We start from the raw sequence: 15,777 nt of genomic DNA on the forward strand, positions 1-15,777 counted from the left end.
CCCCTGCAACTCAGTAATCAGAAAACCCTGCTTAACATGACTCAAAGTGAAACATTAAGAAATGAGTAACAGATCCTACAACCTTAAAAAAACTAAAAAACCCTCACACGGTAAAACACATCAAGAGCAAAGCCAAAGAGAAATATTCTTAACTTTATCTCAGAAAAGGGGCCAACCTTTCTAGTTGCATGTTTACAAGCTTAAAGAAAGATCACCTGAAAGAAAATTATGCAAATACGAAAAGTTTCTGAAAATGGCACTAAACTGAAAGATGCTAACTTTCTCATAAAGAGATATGCAGACTGGAACAAGGTGCACACGGCTCACAAGATTGGCAAGAAGCCCTAAGCAGAACGCCTGAAGACAGATCTATGGAGAAACAGGGGCTTTTACACATTGCTGATGGGGGTGTGAAGGACATGCACCCCCGGGAACATAGGGAAGTCAGCAACGTCTAAAACCTTCACATTCACTTCCCCTTCAAACCAGAAATCCTACTTCTAACAAGCTACGCCAAAGGTTCGGCAGTAAAAGGGGCGGGGGGTGGGGATCACTCACAAAGATATTTACTGGGGCATTATTTGTCGGGATCAAAAGACAGGATAATCCAAATGTCCATCAGGATGAGCTATGCTACTTGTACCCAATACAAGGGTAGTAACATGTTGGAACGGCTACTGCCAAAAAGAAAGGAACAAAAGCTGGCTGGGATATGGGGAGTGGGGCACTCTCACACACTGATGGTGAGAACGTAAGTTAGGACAGCCACTGCAGAAAACAGTACAGAGAGGTCTTGAAAAGCTAGAAATAGGGGCTGGTGCAGTGGCATATCGGGCTAAGCCTCCGCCTACAATGCTGGTATCCCATGTGGGCGCTGGTTCAAGTCCTAGCTGTTCCACTTCTGATCCAGCTTCCTGCTTATAGCCTGCAAAGCAGCAGAAGATGATGGCCAAGTGCTTGGGTCCCTGCACTCACATGGGAGACCTGGAGGAAACTGCTGGCTCCTGGCTTCAACCTGGCCCAGCTCCAGCCACTGCAGCCACTTGAGGAGTGAGCCAGCAGATGAATAGTCTCCTTTTCTATCCTTGCTTCTGTAATGCTCTGCTATTCAAGCTAAAAATAAATGAACTTTAAAAAAGCTAGAAATAGAAAGAAATGCCATATGGCTCGGCTACTGTGTAGATACCCAAAGGATATGAGCTCATTGCACCTAAAAGATACTGGCTCCACCACGTTTATTACCGCATCATTCACAATAGCCAAGAAAAAACCAACCAAGCTGTCCAGCCTCAGACTCAGGGACAAATCACGGCATATATCCACAGGACAGGGTACCCTATAGCCATAATAGATAATATCCTGTAATTTGCAGCAAAATAGAATCCAGAGGACATAATGTTAAATGAAGTCAGATAGAAATTCATTTTCTCCTTATGTGGAAGTTTTTTTTAAAAAAAAAAAAGATTCATTCATTTCTATTGGACAGTAAGATACACAGAGAGGAGAGACAGAGAGGAAGATCTTCCATCTGTTGATTAACTCCCCAGGCAGCTACAACAGGCAGAGTAGAACCAATCCGAAGCCAGGAGCCTCTTCCAGATCGCCCATGTGGGTGCAGGGTCCCAAGGCTTTGGGCCGTCCTCGACTGCTTTCCCAGGCCACAAGCAGGGAGCTGGATGGGAAGCAGGGCCACTAGGACATGAACTGGTGCCTGTGAGATTTCAGCATGTGCGAAGCCAGGACTCTAGCCACTAGGCTACAGCACCAGGCCCCTTTAAGAAAAAAACTCCATCTGAACACAGAGGATTATCAGTACAGGCTGGGAGCAAAGGATGAGGATGGAAGGATTTTAATTTTTATAAACAGGACAAGCTGGGTGTTGTTCATAATTGTAACAAATAAACTAATATGAAATGTTGATATAAAAACAAGGTATGAATTGAAAAAAATAGAGCCACTGGAGTGCTTTTTCTTGTCCTGGGGCCAGGTAAGAGTGTTTAACAGTTACTAACCTGAAGATTGATAGGAGGGCTTTGGAGCAGGAGGACAACCCAAAGCACAAAGCAAAGCAACCAAGTAGGAGATTTCTCTAAGACAAACAACTGTTCACACGCAGTACTTTAAAAAACAAAAACCTCAGCATTCTAAGTAGTCAACTCAGTTGGAAACAGACAAGAGCCTGGTACAGGCACTCCAAATGGTCAACTAAGCTATGAAATAACTATCAATTTCAGTTTTCAAGCTAAAATTGCTATGAACTAATATCCCTTCATTACAGCGGCAGCAAACACACAAGATGAGACGCAAGGAAGCAGCCTAGCTTAGTCCACGTGGAGGGTGGAGTCAGCTCACCATCTGGACCGGGGGACTCTGCATGCAACATCCGGTGACCCCACCCAGCGGGGTGCCCCACGCTGCTGCACTGCACCCCACCTGGTACCCCACATGGTACCACACTAGGAGCGACTTCACACGTGTCAACTGTAGCTGGGGAGGCTCAACTTACTTTATAACATCGCGCCTCCCTGTAACTAACCCAGCCTGCAATAACATAACCCAACCGGAACAGGCTTGGAAGCCTGTTCCCTCCAGACACACTGAAGCATCCCTTTAGCAAACCCCTCATGAAGCCCCTCACTTCCCAAGGCTCCTGCCACCTCAGTACCGTGTCGGGAACAGTCAAGTCTCCCCAGTGTCTGGGGACCCACCCACAGCCTAACCTCAGCACACCCCAAAGCTGTACAAAGGGCATCCAGGCAAGGCTCACAATGACGCACAACAGGAAAGCCAGCCAAGGAAGGAGACTGTGGAGCTGTCCTTGACCCCTCAGCATCACGCCGAGTGAAGACACCCAGGAAGCCCGTGTCCCTTGACAGAGAGCAACCTCAAACACAAAGAAAATGGAATCAAAACCTAAGTTCATTTTGATGCGAAAAGACTCGAAATCCAGTTTTTATATAATAGGCATTGTCCACAAACTTTCTTCACAAGAAAAGAGGAAAAAACTTTTGCATAGATTTCAGAATTTTTTTGCAGTAAACTTTTTAATTCCATTTTCCCCAAGGACTTTATTTCAAAGCTTAAAAAAATTTTTTTTTATTAGAAAGGCAAGACTTTACAGAGAGAAGGTCAGAGAAAGATCTTTCATTCACTGGTTCATTCCCCAAGTGTCCGCAACAGCCAGAGCTAGCCAATCCAAAGCCAGGAGCCAGGAGCTTCTTCTGGGTCTCCCACACAGGTGCGGGTTCCCAAGCTTTTGCTCCATTCTCCATTGCTTTCCCAAGCCACAAACAGGGATGTGGATGGGAATTGGAACAGCTCATATACAAACAGGCGCCCATATGGAACCTGACACGTGCAGAGGATTAGCCAGTTGAGCCATTGCACTGGACCCTCCCCAAGGGGTTTAAAGCATTATATTCAGACTTCTCTACCCTACACCTCCCAGCTCCCCTGCTTTAAAAGCAAACAAAACAAAAACAAACACGGACTTAAATTTTAAATTTAATCAAGCCTTATGAGTAACTTCCAGTACTCAGGAAATGTCAAGGATGCAACATGGAATCAAATAACGCCTTACAGAAGGCAAGACAACGACAGTTTATAGGATAGTTTACATCCAAACTGGCCCAATCTCTCAACATCAATGACATGGGAAGAAAAAAGGACAGAGGGGAGGGGATGAGGAGACAAGAAGGGCAGAGACCTCCTGGAGGAAAAGACTTAAAAGATACGATCCCCCAAATGTGGTGGGTCCTGCTTGCTGAATACACAGAACCTCTCCTCCTGGGTCTGCGGAGGACTCCCGGTGTGAGCAAGTAGCCCGCAAATGGGCTCAATCCAGGTGACAGCAACAGAGCACGGTGACCTGCAGCAGTGCCATGAAAGCATTGCGGTAACAGCAACAGACCGGTCATTCGGAAACACACAGGTGCACTCCCTGGTGCACAGGGAACGGCTGAGAGAGGAAGAGAGATGGGCAGGGAAAGCCTGGAGCCCAACTCATCTGGGCACAGCATCTATAGGGTTTCTACCACCCTCATGACTCTGGGGTACGTGTGAAATGCTTGTTAACAAGCAACACAACGAAAAAGGTGTAAGTACAGGTCAGTTGGATAGCTCATGCCCATTCATGACTGCCAATTCAGCAGTTCACCAGGGCAGGCAGGACTATGCCCTGCCCCAGCAACTCAAGAGCGGCTACTGGCGTAGTCCTAGAAGCTAGAAAAATAGTCACCCTGAGCTGGGATGTCACAAAATCTGAAGACACGCCCAGCAGCCAAACGAGCAAACCATCAGAAGCATTCCGGCAGAAGAGCAAGCTTTGGTGTTTCCTCTGTCATGCTCTGTGTTCACTAGATGGCCATTTTGAAAAGTCATTTCTGGGGAGGTGTCTGGCGTAGTGGTTATGATGTTGCTAGGAAATTGGGCCCACCACAGTAGCCTAGTGGCTCAAGTCCTTGCTTTGCATGCACAGGAATTCCATACGGGTGCCAGTTCATGTCCCAGCTGTTCTACTTCCCTTTCAGCTCCTTGCTTGTGGCCTGGGAAAGCAGTCAAGGACAGCTCAAGACCTTGGGACTCTGCACCCACGCAGGAGACCTGGAAGAGGCTCCTGACTCCTGGCTTCTGATCAGCTCAGCACCAGCCATTGCAGCTACTTAAGGAGTGAACCAGCAGATGGAAGATCTTTCTTTCTCTCATCTCTGTAAACCTGACTTTCCAATAAGTAAAAAAGCTGCTGTTTGGAATGCCACATCTTGTATCAGAGTACCTCAGTTCAAGTCCCGGCTCCACTCAGGTTTCCAACTTCCTGCTCATGTGCCAACGGGGCAGGCAGCAGGTGACGGATCAAGTGTTTGCATTTCTGCCAGCTCTGTGAAAGAACCAGACAGAATTCCTGGCTCCTGGCCCCAGGCTGGCCAAGCCACAGTTACTGTGGGAGTTTGGGGAGTGAACCTGCACAGGCAAGCCCTTTCTCCTTCCTTTTTCAAATACATCAGCAGGACAGCAGACACGAACACTGCAGTAGAGTGGGTTCAGCCACCACTTGCAACACTAAATCCACCCTGGAAATGGATCTGTGGGGCGTCAGCACTCCAGTCCGGCTCCCTGCTAACGTGTCTGGGGAAGCAGCCTGAGAAAGCCCAAGTACTTGGGGGTCCTGCCATCCACATGAGTAAACCAGAAGGAATTCCAGGTTCTTGGATTTGGCCTGGGCCAGCCCTGGCTGTGGCAGCTATTTGAGACAAATGATCAGATGGAAGATGACTCTCGGTCCCTGTGGCTGTAAGAATAAAACAAAATCAAACATAACATCTGCCTTGAGTTCTTATCTACTAAACATGAGAGGAATCAAACTGAAAATCAGCTGGGGCCTCCTCGGGTAAGTCAGTCACGCTCTGTGCACAAGTAATGCAACCTGTGAAACACTCGAGAGCATCACTTTTAACCTCAGCATGAACTAGATCCAAAAGTGAGAAAAGAAAACCTTAACCCATACACCCTTCGGTCGTTTCCAAGAGCAGAAGGTTCCAGTCATTGTTGTTCTAAGGAAATTCCGAGCAATCAAAAAACAAGTGTGACACCTCCCAGCCTGACCGCGGGCCGCGGACCCTGAAGGGCCTGGTTTAGCTCCTGTTGCGCTGCCTGCCGCCCAGAGTGTCCTCAAGGGGCCCCTCCCATGGGATCTGCACTTGAACACCAGATCCAATTGGCACGGCTTTTGCCACCCTGGCACCAAGTCCAGGAAAGATGCTAATCTGCCCCATGCGGGAACACTTCCTCCCTCAAGAGGATTCTCTCTGCAGAAGACAAAGCACACGGCATTGCAGAACAAAAGAAATGCAAAACATCAGCCACGGTCAAGGGTACGAGACAAGTGTGTCGCAGAGAACACTCTGAAAGAACGTTCCGTCTCGGCTACGACTGAGCTGGCCACGCGGCACCCCTGGCAAGCAGCTACGCTGCCCACAGTCCTAAAACTGTTCCTGGGAACACACAGTTGACAGGAATCCAGCAAAGGAGCATACAGGCCAGTTTTTTTTTTTTTTTTTTTTTTTAATTTCTAACTGGAAAGCACAGCTCCAGCAACCTTCAGTTTATTTAAAGTTTATTTAACTTTATTTAAAGTTCTGTTGACCAGCAGAACTTATCACAGCTACCTTCCATGGTTTTAGAAATTTCCAAAGAAGTTTTGTTTTCTAATTTCTAAACTATTAAGATTTTTCAACCTACAGTCCCACCTTAAATCCATAGGGACTGTTTCCAGGAGAAAGTTGTATATATGCACACCATTTGCTTACATTTGCATGTACCCTATGCACATCCTCCCACACACTTTAAAGCACCTGCTGAGTACTTATAAACACCTAATCCAATGTGAATGCGGTGGGAACAGTCTACATGCTCAGTGTAGGGTTTTGTTTTGTTTTTGTTTTGAACACAAATGACCCAAGGCTGGGAGGCAGAGCAAGTAGCTGGACTCCCTGGAGATGACAAAAATAGTCCCATTACCCTCAAGTCCTACAGGACAATGGTTTGTTTTCCCTGGCATGAAGCTCCGTCCACCTGACACGCACACACCTAGACTAGGATGCTCACACCATGCTGGGGCGCGCAAGTTGACCTGGCCTGAGCCACAGTTCATCAGACCTTTATAGTGGGCTTGGCACAGTAGCCTAGTGGCTAAAATCCTTGCCTTGTATGTGCCAGGATCCCAGATGGGTGCTGGTTTGTGTCCAGTGGCTCAGTTTCCCATCCAGCTCCCCGTTTGTGGCCTGGAAAAGCAGTCGAGGATGGCCCAAAGCCTTGGGACCCTGCACCCATGTGGGAGATCCAGAAGACACTCCTGGCTCCTGGCTTCAGATCAGCTCAGCTCTGGCCATTGCAGCCACCTAGGGAGTGACTCAGTGGATGGAAGATCTTCCTGTCCTGTCCGTCTCTCCTTCTCTCCATATATTTGACTTTCCAATAAAAATAAATCTTTAAAAAAAATGCTCATAGTATGTGAGTAAATTAAATGACATACCTATCAGCCGCCGTGACAGGACTCATAGGATCACATCAGGAACCCAAACAGACAATCCTCCACCTAGTTCCCAGAACAGTCACGGATTCGCTTCCCCTTTACCAGAACGCATCTCTGCTCTCACTTAACGGCCTGCCAGACTCAGCTGACACGTTACTCTGTGCCACACTACTTTTGCTACTCAATCCTGTACTTCTGGAAGTGAAGCTAAGGCCCTGGGTACTGCGTGGCAAGCACTGACCGACTCTGCAGGTGGGGGATCAGGGAGAATAGTAACAAACCCCTCCCCAGAAACGGGGACATGCCGATGCAGCCTGCCCAGTAAGCAGTAAGCAGTAAGCAGCATCCTCCTCTTCTTGCACATCCCTGCAGTCCCTCCCTGGCTACGATTCACCCCTTCCACTGTGTCCCGTGTTCCTGTCCTCTCTTCCTCATCTCACTCCAGGTCCCGGGACAGACTATGTTAGCAATATGGCACTTCTGCCAGAAGCAGAGTCACATATGTAGAGTGTGTTACTACAAGGTCATCTCTACAAAGGGTTGGTGTATTTCTCATCAAGCTTAGCTGCCAATAAAGTCATCTCTTCAGCATCTGGCCCAGCTGTCAGGATGCCCACTGGGCCTGCAGCACGGCTTAGCAGGTCAAGGTCCCACTATAACTCCAGCTTCCTGCTAACGCAGACTCCGAGAGGTGGTGATGTTGGCTCTAACGTGGGCTCCTGCCACCCACGTGGGAGACCTGGATCGAATTCCTGGCTCCCAGCTTTGGCTCAGCTCAACACAGCCACAGCCATCACAGGCATCCAGGGAATCAAGTGGCAGTGAAGGGCAGCTCTCTGTCCCACTCTCCATCTCCTTCTCTCTCGCCCACTCTGCCACTCGGTGAGTTTGTGCTTTAATATTGTTAAGTCCCGTTTCAGTACCCAGAAAAGACAGTTCATCCCAGGAATCTGCTGAGCTACAATAGAAGGAGGACAATCACTACATGTCAGTATTTGGATGGATGGAGGAGGCAGAGAATGCAGAGTACTGTAGTTCTTGCCGTCTTTGCTTCCTGGAAACTGGGTAAGGATGACAATGCCCTCAAAGCTCAGGGCTATGGTAAAGAACACGTGAGTGTCAATGAGAGCCCCCTACCCACGGGACCGGGAGGAGGCTCCACTCGGTCCACATCCAACAGTTAACGCATGGCTCAGCATGGCCTCGACTTGGAGTGCAGAAGAAGCCACGAATGAGACCACTGCACACAAAAGGATGGCAGCAAACATGTCCATGTCCTCCCAGGGACCCCGAGAGCCCTTTGTGATGTAGGAGCCTACTCAGTCCCCAACCCTAGGCCTAGTCCCCACCCCCGACTTCTCCCCCTTCTCCTGACCTCACTGGACGTCTACTCCCAGGATCCTGTCCTCGTGCTTTCTGCCTCCACCTCCCTGCTTCTCCTACTCTCAATTCCAACAGGGAAGCAGACCTCCAGCAGCGGATTATTCACTTACAGAGGACAGGAATTCTGACACACGACATTCACAATTCGACTACAAGGACCGAGGCAATTACAAGGCATCAGTCCCTAAAGGACAGACACCGCACAGTCACCACCAGCAGGTACCCAGCGTGGTAGAGACAGTCACCAGGCGCTGCCACAGGAAATGGGACCTGCTTCAAGGGCAAAGGGAAGAGCAAATCTGTTCCCGACAATGTTGATATGCAGACACCAGAGGTACACCTTAAACAGGGTGAAGAGGCTGGTGCTGCTCGTTAAGCCGCTGCTTGTGATGCCTGCATCCTGTATCAGAGCGCTAATTCAGAACCTTGACTGATCCACTTCTGATCCAGCTCCCTGCTAACGTGCCTGAGAAGCCAGCAGATGGTGGCTTAAGTAGATGACTCTGTACCACCCAGGTGGCAGATCCAGACGTCATTCCTCTTGGCTCCTAGATTCTGCCTGGCCCAGCTCCAGCATTTACAGCCATTTGGGGATTAAAGTGGCAGGTGGAAGCTCTTGCTCTATCTCTTTACTCCTGTCACTTGGCTTTTCAATAAATACCTCCTGTGTGGCTGGCGTCATAGCATAGGTTAGGATTCCACCTGTGGCACCAGCATCCCATATGGACATTGGTTCATGTCCGACTGCCTCACTTTCAATTCAGCTCCCTGCTTGTGGCCTGGGAAAGCAGAGGATGGCTCAACTCCTTGGGCTCCTGCACCCACATCAGAGATCCAGAAGAAGCTCCTTGCTTTAGCCTGGCACAGCACTGGCCATTGCTGTCAATTTAGGGAGTGAACTAGCAATATGGAGATTTTTCTGTCTCTCCTTCCCTCTGTAAAACCTGCCTTTCAAATAAAAATAAACATGTCTGTAAATACATAAGTCTTCCAAAAACTCTTAGGAGGCTACATGTTGTATATATTTCATCACAACAAAAAATATTTTTAAAAAGCACAATTCCCAGCCTGTGACCTCTACGACAACTCAAAGCAGGCCGATATTCTGCTGAAGAAGTTTGCCACCTTGACCTTATCAGAAAGGGACTTGGGGGGGGGGGTGCATTCATAATTAACTCCCCATCCCCGTGCCTCTACTGCCCTATCAGAGCCCATCACCTCCTCTTCCATAACCTGCTACTCACCCCCTCTTGATTTCCTGGATGCTGACCACATGTTACATGAAGTCCTGGCCACCAGAGGATCCATGGTGACCACGATTCTGAGAGCATGTTTATTGCCATGGCAGTCAGGGCAGCCAAAAAGCAAGGACAGAAGTGATGGGTCACACCCACTCTCCAATGACAAACCTTCGCTCATAGAGGCCATTCATCTTACAAAGACTTGGGGTTCTTTGGTCCACATCGAGTTACAATGTCAAGATATCCCCTTCCCTCCCAGCAGAGTCAGCCATGGATCTCTTAAGGCAAAAACAGCATGACTGGCTCCTGAGGTTAACTATCCATCTCCCCTGCCTTGGCTCGCTAGGGAGGAAACCCTCCTCTTCCTGGGGCTCTCTCAGGCCTCCCCAACCTACCAGGCAGGCAGGCAGCAACAACCAGCATAGAGAAAAATACAGACGTAAAATAATAAAATTATAAGCTGCAGGGATGTAGCACTTCCAGAAAACGTCAGCACATTGTGCCCACAACTGTGTTAGAAAAAAAAAAAAAACTAACCAATATATTAATCTTCAATGACAGAGATGCATACAAAATTCACATCATCCACAAGAGAAAGGGGGAGGAATGGAGAGCAAGGGAGAGCACATCAAAGAAAACAAGAAAATTGGACCAGCTTGAGCCTCCTCTACTGCCCTAGCCAACACAGAAGACCCTGAAGCAATGGCCAGTGCTCTGGGTTGAGATCTGGTTTGTGGTCATGATTAGCATACCCAGCTAAGATATCACAAGTAAAAAAATGGGGCGGGGGGAGTGGGGGAGGTGGCAACAGCACTGTGGTGCAAGTTAAGTCACCACTTGCAATGCAGGCATCCCAGACTGGAGTGAGGGTTCAAGCCCCAGCTATTCCACTCTCCATCCAGCTCTCTGCAAACATGTCCGGGAGAGCAACAGAAGATGGTTCAAGCAATGGGGTTCTGCCACTTAGGCAAGAGACCTGATGAAACCTCCAGGTTCTCAGCTTCAACCTGGTCCAGGTCCTGCTGTTGTGGCTACCTGGGGAGTGAATCAGTGGCTAGAAGACGATCTCTATCACTCTGCCTTTCAAACAAATAAATCTTAAAATGGGGAGGAGCAGATGTGAAAAGATTCAGAAACTAGGATACACTGAAACATTACTGGGAAAGGGAACAAGAGTTCACCCAATAAGATGAACCCCAAAATCAAAGATTCTGGACTAGGAAGTCCATACCCAAGAGGACGCATTAAGTCAACTTAGATCCAAACAGGGACAGAGAGCAGAGTGACAGGCCCAGAAGGGAAACAGCAGTTAGAATAGCAAAGGGTTGTGACCGAGAGATTAGGGAAGCAGAAGGGTGAATAAGAATGCTGGCACTGAGTTCATAGGGTGGGGATCCCTGAACATTGTCAGAGCTGAAACAGTGCTTTTTCAAAAGCCACAATTCTAACCTTAGAAAGCCTAACCGCCACCCCCCCCCAAAAAAAATTCCCTTAACCTCAGATGAACCTTTCAGAAAATCATCTTTGGTGCTGAAGAAGCACTGATTTGAAGTTTAACACTCTTTTTGGTTTCACTTCTGTATCCACTGTCTTGCTGAAATTTAACCCTATGTTTCTATTACAAAATAGCATCACCAGATGAGCTGCATCAGCTATGGCAGCCACACTGGTCCCTGTCTAAACGCCTCAGCCAGTGCCCGAGTTGATGTTGCTTTCTGTAACCAGAGGTTACTTTGGGAGGCTGGGATCTGGGGCACATTTCTACTTTTCCATATTCATTGATATCTGTATGCCCAGCAGGTGTGATTTTTACTGTTTTAAGTGGTTACTGCAGAATGACTTAAAACTCAAACCAAAGACGACAAAACATGGAAAAACACACGCTGAGTTACTTGACGGTCGTTTAGTTCAGATGGCAAGATTTGACTGAGATTTTTCTTCACTGTTTCGTGGATATCCTTTGTGATGGCTGGGTACAGTCCAATGGTGCTGGAGAGCACGTGGTGATCAGCCAAAGGTATGACAGTCAAAGAATAAAGTGTCAGAAAAACCACAAATAAAAGCCTCTATGTGTATGTGTAGACTGGATATTAACACTGAGTAAAGGCTGGTACAGATGATTTAGTTCGTAGGTGAATATTTATTAGCTGTATAAAAGAGACAGACAAAATGAAAACAGAAGAACCACTGTGGCTTTGTTTCCAGTAGAAGGGGCTTCTCAGGAAGTGAGGATGCCTAACCCCAGGGGTCCCCAAGTGGTGGAACAGAGCAGCAGGTGGTGCCTGCAGCAACTGAGCCCTCACACAGGGCACTCCTGTACAGTGTCCCAGTGCAAGCAGGGCACAGGGCAGACACCACTCTTGGACTCCGCCGCCCACCATCACAACACATGTGCACAGCTGGGAGCACACAGGTTAAGTCAGGAACAGGATTACTAGGAAAAGTGGCTTGACACATGCTCAGCTGTTGAGCACCTGGGAACACACCACCCAACAAGCCTAGCATGCCCGAGCTATATTTCTGATGTTCACTAATGAGAGGGAGGCTCAGAGATGAGGCAGAGAGCAGAATACAGCAAGAGAATGAATCAGAGGAAGGGAGATGGAGGAGGACATTGCGACCCTAGAAGGTCAGCGAGCACAGGATTAATTGATCGGACAATATTTGTATGATAAACAACTGAATGGGTGCCTTTTGTGTGGCTGGATATCCTTTGCACGACAACAGCCGAATGGCTACCTTTTGTATACCTGATGGGATATCATTTGCATAAGAACAGCCGAGTGGACAGCATGTGTATGAGAACACTTGGTGGAATATACAAGACAAAAGGAGTTCCAAACAAGAGTATAGAAACAGTTGATGGGTTTGTTGATGAGCTAAATACCTCCACCTTTATCCCATATGACCCTCAGTGTATAAAGTCTGTTGCCCCTAATAAATTTCGGCTATTGATCATCAGTCAGTAGCCCATGCGTGTTGTTATCGGCTCCGTGCACCAAGTCCATCACTGCAGCACAGCGACAGGGAGAGACAGACAGAGATACCCTGAGAGCCGGCGAGGTTTTCAAGGGTTACCTTCAAGCTTCACCAACATGCAGGTACCAGCATGCTCAGACTTTAAGCTTTGGAATAGTTCATCTGTAACAAAACTCACCAGTGGCTATGGCCCAGTAAACGTCTGATCCATTCAGTAACTCACCACATGCTATGGGGGAATAAACCTGAGACCCAGGAACTTGAAGCAGGATTCGAAAGGGAGCGACCCGAGCGTTAGAATCCAGCACTGCATCCAGAGCGCCCACCAGGCGACCTGCAGAAAAGAGAACAAAGGGCCCATGAGCACAGGAGCTGCCCAGGCTGGCCATCATGCAGCAACTCAAGGCTGCGGTGACACAGTTCAGACTCTGTGCTTCTACTCATCTCCGGGGAACGTTACCTCTGGGCAGCCAAGGGCTCTAGCTGCCTTATACCCACATCCCCATCATCTGGAACTGCAGCCTAGTATAAGTTCCCAGCATAGCTAGCCGAATCAATAACTACATAAACTGGAGGGAAAGGAAGAGTTCTGGACCACTTAGCTCCCCAGAAAAGCAATATAATCCACAAGCCAGCAAACTCCCAAGAGCGGGAGGTTCTGGAGTCAGACTCCCCTCTGAATCCCGCCCTGGAGCTGCATGGTTTGGGGTAAGTCATTCCGCTTCCCTGCGCCTTAGGAGGCCTGCTCAGAGACCGAGAGATAACCATAGGCACCTACCTCACCACGGGAACTCAAAGAATTAGGTACCCAACATTAAAAATTGCTTAGGCTATTGCCTAACCCACCACAAGCACCAGTCAGTGTTGTCTGCTATTGTTATCATTGGGAACCTCATGACAAATGCGGTCGAAAAATCCCTGCCACTTCATAAGGAGTAAATGGGGCAGGGAGGTAACCAAGCCTTCACAGACCACCAACACCTAAGGCCAGTGAAGGGTCATATTCTGCTGTGACGGATGGTGATGGGGTGTGGATGGTGTCGTCCATCAACCAAAGGCAAAAACAAACCTGCTCCTCTCCAGACAGTGGTTGTCTGGGAATCCAACGGGTGAGTGCATCATCCCCTCACCTGACACATACCCCTTAACTACCGAGCCCCATGAGGGTCATCGCCTTGAGCAGGCAATACATGTATTCCCATATTGATCTTTACCAAAAAATCTTAAATGTAAAGTTGAATCATTTCAAAGTAACTCACCTCCCCCATACCCCTCCTCCACAATCCCCAGGACATTTACCATGCATATTTCCTAGACAAGGACATCTCACACAAACAGAAGACAACCAACAACTCCGGGACAGTGACACGGATATATTATCACGTGACAGGCAGATCCCAAATACTGGCCAAGGTCCCAGCGGGGGGTGAGAATCCTGGTAAGCTCACCAAACAGAAAACCCCGTAGATCAAACTGCACGTCAGGCACCTGCACTCCTGAGCCATCGGCATGTTGGAAGGCTTGGGGGTGCCCTCCTGAGCGATCCCAGGCAGGACTAGCTGGGGACTGCACTCACTACTTCTGTTCAGAAAAGATCCTTTTCCACAACCAAAGTGCGGTTTTGACTGAACACTTAATGTGAAGTTGAACATCATTCAGTCTAACCACTCCAAGTCAAGGACTGCCCGTAATATTCTCTGGCGCTGATGGACTCAGTCTAGACTCCAACTCTGCACCCGGGTGTCGCAGCTCTCTCAGCTGAGTCAGGGCAAGTTTGCCTTGACCTGCGTTTCATGACCTTCATACTTTTAAAGATGACAGGCTACTCTCCCAGCAACACAGCTCACAATCTGGGTCTGTCCAATGCTTTGTCAAGGTGAAATTCAGGTTAAAAACCTTTGGCAAAGGAGCCAGTATGGCAGCGCAGCACACTAAGGTGCCACCTGTGGTGCTGCACCCTATGTGGACATAGGTTCATGTCCTGACTGCTCCACTCTTGATCCAGCTACTTGCTAATGTGCCTGGGAAAACAGCAGAGGATGGCCCACATACCCGAGTTCCTGCAGCCACATGGGAGACGTAGAAGCAGCTCCTGGCTTCAGACCAGCTCTGTTACAGCCATCCAGGTAGTGAGCCAACAGATCTTGCTGTCTCTCTAACTCTTTGGCAACAATGCAGCTACATTCTTTATATCATATCAAATAGCAGAACAGCTCAACTTGTCCCCTTCCTGGTAAAGTCCATTCTTATCACTCGAAGACTGGCTGCCAGGCTTCTGCATTATGAAGCAGCTATTCTTTTGTGAGCAAGTGTGTAGACTTTCAAACATATTCCATGTTCTATGTGTCTATATCCGTAAGGTCTTGTTTTTTTCTATTCTAGTCAATGAACCCGGATCCATTGCTACCATTATTTTAATGCTCACATTGTACCACGGCTCTGCCCTTCGCATTATTCTGTTCATCTCCTGGGATCATAACACACTCGCAACTTCGTCTCGTTCTCTCCCTGTACCAGCTGTTTCTCGAAGGAGTTTGGGTCCCTTCAGGGAGACATGCTATTTAGGAGGCAACGTGTTCACTGAGAATGTGAGGATTTACCAGTGCCAAATATTACTCTGTCTCTGGGACCATTCAACGGACAGAGCCAGGGAACAGAAGTCTGTGTATAAGGGTACCTCCAAAAAGCCCGTGGAAAATTGAATACAAAGTGTATTTAGTGCAAAGATATCTGTACATGGTTTTCATAGAATACTTTCCATAAACTTCCTGGATACCCTTCATACGTATATGTACTTTCATACATGCATGCCTACACAACTGTTCACACATTTGCATACACCTGCATCTATGTATCTATGTACATGAGAACTGAGTTCACACCACAATCCAATACCCTGGTGTCCATTCCCAGTTCTTCCGCATTTGCCACTCTTGCCCAGCGCTGAGAATCCTAGCTTCCACTGATGTTATTACTTGTTGGATCAGTCCCCTGTTGCCAGGGACAGTCTATTCCCCAGCTGGTGTCTCCTCACCATACCCAGGCTCCAATGTCACACACCTCACTCCTGTAACCTCTTGGTCTGTCCCCCACTTAGTGACCGCAGGAAAAGGAAAGAAACAAGGGTGCCACTACTCCTTAGGT

The 15,777-nt window shown here is 48.2% G+C and overlaps 1 protein-coding gene across 2 annotated transcripts in view; it reads right to left on the reverse strand.

The window, feature by feature from the left end:
* TBC1D8 (TBC1 domain family member 8) overlaps positions 1-15,777 on the reverse strand; it is a 110,048-nt gene that overhangs the window by 48,101 nt on the left and 46,170 nt on the right. The window contains exon 2 of one of the 2 annotated variants that reach the window (XM_040993813.1): positions 12,857-12,967. In XM_040993813.1, coding sequence (XP_040849747.1) covers positions 12,857-12,967 — 111 coding nt within the window. Of the gene's footprint in view, positions 1-12,811; positions 12,968-15,777 lie in introns of both variants that reach the window. The other variant, XM_040993812.1, reaches the window with a different exon arrangement.

This window comes from Ochotona curzoniae, unplaced genomic scaffold (assembly GCF_017591425.1).
Source record: "Ochotona curzoniae isolate NIBS_2020 unplaced genomic scaffold, NIBS_Ocur_1.0 contig_883, whole genome shotgun sequence".
Classification (NCBI taxonomy): domain Eukaryota; kingdom Metazoa; phylum Chordata; class Mammalia; order Lagomorpha; family Ochotonidae; genus Ochotona; species Ochotona curzoniae.